General features: G+C 51.3%; 1 protein-coding gene across 3 annotated transcripts in view; it reads left to right on the forward strand.

The window, feature by feature from the left end:
* The window catches only part of svild (supervillin d), a 35,025-nt gene that overhangs the window by 16,657 nt on the left and 8,368 nt on the right, over nucleotides 1-10,000 (forward strand). For all 3 annotated transcript variants that reach the window (XM_035533468.1, XM_035533469.1, XM_027013448.2), the window contains 5 exons: nucleotides 1,176-1,282; nucleotides 3,556-3,697; nucleotides 4,317-4,750; nucleotides 4,965-5,100; nucleotides 9,987-10,000. The exon at nucleotides 9,987-10,000 is cut by the window's right edge and continues 134 nt beyond it. In XM_035533468.1, the coding sequence (XP_035389361.1) occupies nucleotides 1,176-1,282; nucleotides 3,556-3,697; nucleotides 4,317-4,750; nucleotides 4,965-5,100; nucleotides 9,987-10,000 (833 nt within the window). The remainder of the gene's footprint in view (nucleotides 1-1,175; nucleotides 1,283-3,555; nucleotides 3,698-4,316; nucleotides 4,751-4,964; nucleotides 5,101-9,986) is intronic.

The following is a 10,000-nucleotide window of genomic DNA, read 5'->3' on the forward strand; positions in this document are numbered from 1 at the left end:
ACGCCTCTGACGTCCTGCTCTGCTGAGTAGCTGGCCATTTCCTTCACTGCGAAGACCTTCATGCAAATAATGGGCAGATTTCCAGAGAAGCCGTATCAGGAGATACTGCGAGCCTTTATATGTGGACACTTTATCATTTGCGTTGTCGTGCTGGTAGTCACAAACTCCCCCTCTTTACTCATTTTATTTCTGTAGTCCTATAGATATTTCCAGTTTTTCCAGTTTTGGATATTTGCAATATCAAACAGCTTACTAAGTCATCCGGACTTTGGATGAAATCGCGGAGGAAGCGTGACTGCTTGTCTAAACAAATCTAGAGATCACATTAAAACAAGTTGGCGCCTGCCCATCACGGGACCGCTCTGAGACAAGGAAGCCTTCCGGATCAGAGGAGCGCGGGTATGAGAGCATTCCAGGGCCGAGACCTTGGATACGTGTCTTCGAGGACATATGAGACGAGCGTCAGGCCTTTTGTCAGAGCAGCCTCGATCGTCAGCAGGCGCGAGAAACCTTTTCACACCTCACAAAGCTGCGGTGACTCTTCTAATCGTGGAGATCTTCCAAGCTACAGGCCGCGCGTGGACCATTTCTAACTCCCCTGTCTTCACACGTGGCAAAAAGGAAAAAACAACACTGAAAAATGAACAGAAATGTGAACCAGACAAGCGTTTGTGGATTGTGTTGTCAAGCTTCGGTATGGTTTCTCCACCCTGTAAATCAGCAACAGCTCGGGAGAGCGATCCTTTTGTTGCGTGTGACAGAAGGAATAAAGAAATTTGTCCAAATTCGATTGTACACAGTTCATTCCTTTCCTTAACCTTCCACACCCAAGAGCTCTTTCTCTCTCTCTCGCTCTCTGTCTCTCGCCCCTATACTGCAGCTAAGCCATGATTGGCCATGTAAGCCCTACTGACCTCTCTACGCTTCCTTAAGCCTCCCCTCCCTCCGGCCTCATTCAGACTATAGACACTGTTCTTTTCTCAGGGTGTGTGTGTGTGTGTGTGTGTGTGTGTGTGTGTTTGGTGGGGGGGGACCTCTTCCTTGCTTTGCACAGCAGGGTTCTGTTTGGGTTGTGTCAAACAGCCTCACACTCAGTGGCTGATTGGTCATTTGGTTGTAGTGTGGAAAGTCCCCATAGTTCCACTCTGCTTCACTGACACACTCCCGTCCACTAGGGGCTAGACGCTGAAACCCTCTCAGAGGATGCCACACAAGAGGACCCATGTCGCCATGCCAACCAAAGTGAACCAATCAGCAGTGAGGAGCAGCAGACCGCGGCTAGGTAAGCTCGCGTGCCTGGACGTCCAGCCGAGGGCTGGCCGGGCCAGTTCCAGCCACCCTTCCTGAACGTCCTTCCTTCCGTCTGTTTGATAGGCATCTGTCAGACAGGTTGTTGACACAGTGTGGCTTTTGTGTGACTGATTTTGTGTGTGTGCATGTTTGTATTGGTGCGTTGCACTCGCGTGCTTGTATGTATCAGTGTATCTGGGTGTCTTTTATGGGATTGTGGCATTTGAAAATTTGGCCTTGGGCCTATTTCCTGGTCTGTCTCCATGATATGTGTCTGTGTGTGTGTGTGTGTGATTGAGTGTGTGTGTGTGTGTGACTCTGTGTGTGTGTGTGTGTGACTGTGTGTGTGTGTGTGTGTGTATGTGTTTGTGTATGTGTGTGTGTGATTAAGTGTGTGAGTGTGTGTGTGAGTGTGTGTGTGTGTGACTGTGTGTGTGTGTGTGTGTGATTAAGTGTGTGTGTGTGTGTGTGTGTGTGACTGTGTGTGTGTGTGTGTGTGTGTGTGTGTGTGTGATTAAGTGTGTGTGTGTATGTGTGTGTGTGTGTGTGTGTGTGATTAAGTGTGTGAGTGTGTGTGTGTGATTAAGTGTGTGTGTATGTGTGTGTGTGTATGTGTGCATGTGTGTATGTGTGCGTGTGTATGTGTGCTTGTGTGTGTGTGTGATTGAGTGTGTGTGTATGTGTGTGTGTGTGATTAAGTGTGTGTGTGTATGTGTGCGTATGTGTGTGTGTGATTAAGTGTGTGAGTGTGTGTGTGTGTGTGTGTGTGTGTGTGTGTGTGTGTTCACTCATGCGTGCACGACTGGCACTGACTCATGGGCAGCACTTTTAGGAGCTGATGTGTCGAGGTCGTGCAGGCCTGCTCCTTCTACCGTCTCTGTCCAGCAGGACACGTGTCCCCCTGCCTTGGCCCTGCCATCACCATGGCTACAGCTGCTCCCCTGGGGATGTGGGATGCACGTTACCCTCACTACAGCTGGAGTGACATAGAGAGGCCCTGACGTTTACACACACACACAGCAAAATCAAACCTACCCGAAACCTGCCCAGCCCTCGTCAGTGCAGCTAATGTTTTAACTGATTAGTTCCCTTAAATACAGGATTTTAAACACACGCGTTTGTCTGCAGAGAGGTTATACAATCCAGAAAAACAAAACTGGGATCCAAGCATAACTTAGGGAATGCAGAGAAGGTTGGGTTTTAATATCCATGGAAGTGCGTGTGTGTGTGTGTTCTCAGTCATACAGACTGAGCTTATCATCTGGGCGAGGCAGACACTAAAACTGTGTGGTCTTGGGCTCTTCCAGAAGATTCCCAGGAGACTCAGCGACTCCCAGCCTGTGTGCTACTGCTGTGCAGCATCATCACACTTCACACCACAGATGCAGATACGTCGGAGTAAATTATCATTCCTTCCTGCTCCCTAAACCCACTAAATGTAAAGCTGTAAATAACTAAACGAGACCAGAATCAAGTCAACCGAAATTACAACACTTCTTATGATTCTGTGATAAATCGTGTCAAACACGAAGTCATAACTGTACCGTGTCTGTATAGAGCTGTATAGAGGACAGGACCTCAGCAGGACATCAGACGACCATGGCCATCAAGGTATCGGTCACAGATGGGGTTATGCCTGCCTAAGAAAAGAGTTGGGTTTTGATGTAGGTGGGTGTGCGCATTGTGTGTGTGTGTGTGTGTTTCTATGCGTTATCACTGTCACCATGATATACTGGCAGCGTGTGTTATCTTGTGAATTATAGCAGGACTCTGTGAGATGAGATGTGCTGGGCTGGGCTGTGTGTGTGTGTGTGTGTGTGTGTGTGTGTGTGCGCGCGCGCAGACGCGTTATGTGTGTGTCTGTGTGCCTGTGCCTGCATGCGTGTGCATTTGTGAGTGCTCTTGCATGCACACGTGTGTGTGTGTGTGTGTGTGTGTGTGTGTGTGTGTGTGTAGCTGCTTGAACTGCTGTTCTTTTTCACTTTCGCTCCACTGGCTGCCGACGGCGCCGTGACTCATTTTTGCTGGGTTTAAGCGTTCGCACCGAGGAGCGTGGCGGTCCACGGCCTGCCCTGCTGCCCCCAGCAGTCGCACAGCTCCGGGCATCTGGGTCTCCTCAACCCTTCCGCTCCCACGAGTGAAGCAGGTCACCACCGCTTGTAACGTCCCGCCACGCGCTTAATGCGAGGCGCTCGTTAGCGCGGCGAACGCGCCCCACTCTCATAAAAACCCCGGTCTTATCTCTCTCTTTCTTTCCTTCCGCAGTGCCTCCTCCTCCTCCTCCTCGTCTTCGTCGGCCGAGGACGAGGAGGCACACACAGAGGAGCGGAGTGGGAAGCCAGCCCACAGGGAAGAGAAGCCCTCTGAGGTGGTGAGGAATGAGGAAGAAGACCACGGCGACGAGGAGGTGAGAGCAGACGGGTCTCTGCGCCTCCGTGCACCCCAAACCCCCCCCGGCGCTCCCCTGGAGGCCCAGATCTCCTCACCGCGAGACTCACTTAGGCAGCATGGCATAGGTCGTTTCTGTGATAGCGATCTTTTAGCGCGAGTCATTGGCAGAGGAAGTGGAGCTGTAATAATGGAGGCAGCTGAAAGTGTGTTGTAGTAGCTCCCTTTCATCTGGGAGCTTAGCTGTTCTCTCTCAGAGGCACAAACCTGCACCAGATCAGCCTCCCCCTCTCTGTCTGCTTCTCGCTACTCTCTGGATCACTGGGCACCTCGGGGTGTGTGCGTGCGTGCGTGCGTGTGTGTGTGTGTGTGTGGACGCAAGGTTGATCAAACACTCCCAGTTCTTCCTCTCTCTCTCTCTCTCTCTCTCTCTCTCTCTCTCTCTTCCTCTGGCTAGAGCTGAGGGCAGGATGGGGAATTTAGGGCCCACTGAAGGGAGGAAGTGAAGAGTGGGGGATGGGGTGGGATTGTGTCTCTGATGGCTCACACACATTTTCGCCCTGCGAGCAGGGGTACGATCCGGAGGGTTTGATCCGCTGTGCCGTCTGTTCTTCGTGACCCCACCCCCTGTCCCCCAGGAGACGGGCGGCACGGACACGCCCCCCCAGGAGTCGCGTCCAGGCCCCCAAGCCAAGAAGCCGATGGAGGAGTCCAGGTCCCTGGCCGGCGCCCCAGAGAGGCACGGGCTCCGGGGCATCCTGAAGAACAGCCGCTCCGCCAGCCTGGAGGCGGAGCTGACGGAGACCCCGGCATCGGAGAGCAGCAGGACGCCTGCCGTCACAGGACCGGAGGAGCAGGAGGAGGACGAGGAGGAGGAGGAAGGGGACCGGGTAGACAGAGGGAGCAGGACGGCATGGACGCGGAGAGGCAGCTCCGGCGAGGCGCCCTGCTCGCCATCCCCGGATGGCGTGGAGAGGACGTCGTCTCTGTCGGCATCCGAGGAGGGCGAGGAGCTGGACAGCAGCGTGGACAGCAGCGTGGACAGCAGTAGTGGCTCCTCCCTCAAGCACAGGTAGGGTTAAAGGAGATAGTGGCAGGGTGGCCAATAGCGTGGCAGGGAATCAGCCAATGGCGTCTCGGTACGAGCTCACTGATGTGTATGTTAAACATGGACTTGATATCCAGACAGTGTGAGAGGAAAGGTACGGATCAGGAATGCTCACTCCAACTCTGTCTCACACATGCCTTCGCTCTCTCCACTTCACTCCCTCTCTCTCCCTCCGTAGGCTGGCTGGTGGGCCAGACGGTGAGGATGACTGTTGTAGTAAGCTGAGGAAGACCAAGGCCAGCGATGTGGTCCAGACGTCCCTGGCTGATCGTTTCAGTCAGCTGCAGGACTCTGAGAAAGCCTGGAAAAAGAAGGTACACACACACACACACACACACATATACACACACTCACACACACACACACACACACACACACATACACCCACAAACATATAAATACACACACACACTCACACACACACACACACACACACACACACATTCACACATATATAAACACACACACACACTCACACACACACACATATACACACACACACATAAACACACACACATAAACACACAAACACACACATATATAAACACACACACATAAACACACAAACACACACACATATATAAACACACACACATACGTATAAACACATACACGCACGCACACACACACCCACACACACACACATGCACGCACACACGTATAAACACACACGTTTAGGAATTCCAGAGCAGTTAAATCACAGCTTGTGTCTTTATGTTCTACGTTCATTAAGTTTCCAGTCATTTCAATCAAACCACAGTCTGTGTGTTTTATATGGTATTAAATTTTAGTTGAGGCAGCTAATGTATGTCTTTTGCAGATACTCACACAACTCTGTCTTACACACACACACACACACACACATGCAGACACATGTGCAGAGTGTTTTTTTCATCCATGGTTAAACAGTCATACACTCATTAACACAGAGGCCCTAAACGTGTATGCGTCATTGTTGGGTGTGCGGCGTTGGAGGCCGTGTGAAGCCAGAGCCTCTGGTAGGAGCGTGCCTGCAGAGAGGGGCCCTGTGCTGGTACACAAAGGGCAGGGCAGGCTGGCTGTAGCACCAGAGACAGATGATGTTGCCTCTTCAGAGGTGGGTGGGTGAGGTTCAGAAGGATTCCATCCTGGCAGAGAAACTACCGCTAGCATGCAAAAACCCTTCCCTAACACACACAGACACACACACACACATATAAACACACACACACACGTACATGCACGTACATGTACACTTTGAGATAAAATGGAACCTCTCTCAGGTGTCTAATGTTTCATAATAAAAACTGCCTTAAACTGAGACGTGTTCATACACGCAAGAGAAGGCTGCCTAATGAATATGTTAATTCTTCACAGTCTGTCCTATCAGGTGGCTTAGTGTCTCCATCCCACTCAGTGCAGTGTGTTGTGGGTGGGACCCATCAAACCCAGAAAAGCACATTTTTATGCAAACACGAGCCCGAACTTCAACCCAGCTGTGGGAGGAGTCTATCCCAGCGAGCCTGCGTGGGTCTGCCTCCGTGCTGGGAGCATGACACGCCTGGACTTCGTCTGGGGCTGTCACTGCTGTTCTGGTTCCTAAGGGACAAGATTCAGGGCTCGCTGAAAGGGCAGTTGGGATATTCTAGGTGTTGAAGGGGGACGTCGAGGGGTGGTGGTAGGATTGGCAGTGGTAGACGGGCCGGGTCACGTGGGAGCGTTGGATTCCTCCAAATCATGGATGAAAAAGTCACTGGCTTGTGTAAAGTCGAGAGTCCCTTGAGGGTTTTGATGTCTGGGTAAACTCCAGAAAGCGTGCAGATCGAATGAGAGGGAAGGAGATGGATTGGGCATTACATCTGGGATGGAGTCATTTGATAGAGAAGTTGTCCAGTGTACAAAGCTAGAGCACTGCGTGCAGTTCTGGTGATAGAAGGCAAAATGGATCCCGCTGGGAGTTTGGGTTAAAGCGGAGGGTAACTGAGCCCTAACAGATGTCGTCTGTCTTGTGAGAAAGGAAGAAGGGGAATGAGACAGAGAGAGAAATTCGAGGGACCAGCCGTGCTCCGTGAGCAAGGTTGATGGCATCCATGTGCACAGCCCTGCGTGCACAGACGGCTTGTCAGCAGTTAAGGCAGCACAGTAAGGAGCTGATCTGCTGGACTTCTGCTGGACTTCTGCTGGAGTTCCTTACTTTGCAGTATGTGTACATCATTTGCTTATAGCAAATGCCTCAACACATGATGCATCGCCGTTTTGAAACCTTGTTCTCTTAAGGATTATCAAGTTGCATCTTTTCAAATGAATCAAGTTACTGGGAAAACTCTCAAAATCCATGAAGAGGTCTGAGACACATTTTCTCCAGTCATTTTTCTTCAAACCCCCCCCATTCCAAGTGAATCAGTGCAAGATCTCTCTCTCTCCCTCTCTCTCTCTCCCTCTCTCTCTCTCTCCCTCTCTCTCCCTCTCTCTCCCTCTCTCTCTCTCTCTCTCTCCCTCTCTCTCTCTCTCTCTCTCTCTCTCTCTCTCTCTCACATACTCTCTCCCCCCTCCCTCTCTCTCCCTCTCTCTCCCCTTCTCTCTCTCTCCCTCTCTCTCCCTCTCTCTCTCTCTCTCCCTCTCTCTCTCACTCTCTCTCTCCCCCCTCTCTCTCTCTTCCTCCCTCTCTCTCCCTCTCCCCTTCTTTTGCTCTTCACTCTTTTTGCGAGGGTTCCCTGGAGGGCTTACTCGACAAGTGTCAGCTCAGCTAAAACAGACGTGCAGAAGCACAGAGATACTGTCATCGCACGGGACAGCAGCCCCAGATGCACGGCGATGACCTAAGCCCCCCCTCCCCGCCCCTCGGCTGGGAGCTCAGGCCCTCGTCTGCCGTTCCAACCCTAAGTTCTGCTCTCCATGTGCACCTGTCCATGAGATCCTCCATCTGGCCCCGCGTCCCTGCGCTCGGCGCTCCCACGCTGCCGGGCGGACGTCATTATTAGCCCATCTGAAGCGTCTGTCCAGCTTGTCTGCAGCTTTCCCGACTGAACCTTCTGTCCTCTCTCTTCTGTCTCAACAGTCCCTTTTCCTCCTTGCTTACCTTAGGCACCTGTCCTCTCTGCGTCTGCCTAGACTGTAGTCTCTTACCCTCAGGTGAGTGGCGCTTTACCTGTGTGTGTGCGTGTGTGCGTGGTTTCTCATTTGCATGCGTTTGTGAGCATGTGTTGAGCCTCTAACCGTAATCCTGAGTGTGTTTTTCAGTTGACCCGCTCTATTGGCAGTGCTAAGGGTTAGAAATAGTTCCTCGATCTATTTTGAATCATTTGTACTCCGGTTTGGCCGCGGCCCTGTTTGGTTGGAGCGCTATTGTTCTGAATTGGCTGCACCAGAAGGCTTTTTCAGTGCCTGTCACTGAATCCTGCTCAGCCTCAGGAATGGGACATTAGTTGGGCTGTGTCCCAGCGCTCCGAGTGCCGTGAAGCCGGAGGGCGTCGCGCCTGCCCCCTTTTCCCTCAGTGCACTCACGATCAGGAATTTCCCCCATATAATTGTCTCCAGCACTGAGACTCTTGGCACACCTTTGAGTGAGTGTGTGCACCAGTGCGCACACGCGTTTGTGTTCCCATGTAAGGGACCAGAACTTCGACAGTTTTAATTTATCCCCAGATTCGAACCATTAAGCACAAGAATTTATAAGCTCTGTTTTTTGTTTTTTTTCTCAGGCAAAGCAGGGGACACCTGCAATGACCACATGTTACAGAGTTCCAGATGTTGACATTTCGCGAGGTGGGGGGGTGGGGGGGGGATAGTTTTTAGTGTTCTGGTACTGAGCCTCTTTCCAGCTCCCCCCTGGGACGTTAATACAGGTTAAGCGATCACCCCCAGTGGAGCGTAACCTGGGATTATTACATCCCATGCGGACATTGTTTGGGAAGGGCCTAACTCACGCTCACGAAGGCAGCCTGGCTTTTCATGGAGTTCCCCCGGGGCCTACGGGACCTGGACCGAATTGAATTGCTTTGTGCTTGGTTGCCAGGCTCAGTATTGTACGCGCCCTCTCTGGCCAGAGCCAAGGCCGCCTCACCCCGAGGTGGAGGCTGAAAACATCGGTCATACCAGTAATCTCCGCTACGCTCCAGCCACGTCCAGCTAACCACCAAGGCCAACTCTGTCCGCTTTGGGTAGTGCTAATAAAAATTCCCTCCGGATCATGTAAGCTGCTCGGTGTTGTGTCCCGATCTACTAGGACTAGATGCCTCCATGTCGGAGCCTACAAATTCCTTGGAAGGTTTATTATAGCCAGTCAGCATCCAGGAACGTTAGAGTGGTGGGAAGAAGCACGGACCCCTGGCTCCGTGTGCGTGTGAGTGGGACCACCCGCCGCCGGTCAACCAGGCCACTGTAATAAATCACAGGCTATACAGAGCGTTTGCATTAATAACACATGCTGGTTGTACCCTGCATCCGTGCACATTCGTTTTGATGGCAGAAATGTCTTTTCCATACTCAGGGTTATGGAGTTGGATTTGAGCCAAAATTATTTACACTTATGGAAAGATTTCCACATGTGTATTTGCTCGTGAAAGAAAATGTAAAAATATGTTTAATCGTTTGTAAATAAAATCTGGGTTGTGTGAGTAAATTAGATTTTCAGGTATTTTCATTCATTAGTATGAGTTGATAAACTGTTCCAGGAGCCCTAAACTTTGTAAGCTACGATAGCTCAAGCTAAGTCATATCTTTGTAAATTTTACATTTTACTTCTGTGTACACAGGCAATAACAGTACAGACACAAATCCCTTTTGCCTTAAATATGACCAGATGAAGTCTCCATAAATCTGCAGCCTGTCTCCCACCACAGTGCTTTGATCGAATCACTTTTTACGAGCACACGTTAGTCTCTGGCGTGGGGAGGACATTTATTTCACATCACTGCAAGCACAAGCAAGGTCAAGCTACACTCTGCAGCTCCAGAGTGTCACGGAGGTTCCCGTTAACGGAGAGAAGTTCCCGTTAGCGGAGAGGGCCTCCTGTTAAAGCCGGATTCTGCTCCGAGCTGGACGTATGTTTGCATGGAAGGGCCTAGCTTGTAGTTAAACGGGAGGTAAGCACAGACAGAGAGAACCTGACTGATCTTGGGGGGAAAATACAGATTTGCACGTGTTATTTCCCCCGGCTCCTTCCATCGGAGATGACCTGGTGCGTTGTAAAGGGCGGCTTGGTCTCTGCCTGTCTCTGCAGAAGTCCTCGGCCGA

Source organism: Electrophorus electricus, chromosome 14, assembly GCF_013358815.1.
Source record: "Electrophorus electricus isolate fEleEle1 chromosome 14, fEleEle1.pri, whole genome shotgun sequence".
Taxonomy (NCBI): domain Eukaryota; kingdom Metazoa; phylum Chordata; class Actinopteri; order Gymnotiformes; family Gymnotidae; genus Electrophorus; species Electrophorus electricus.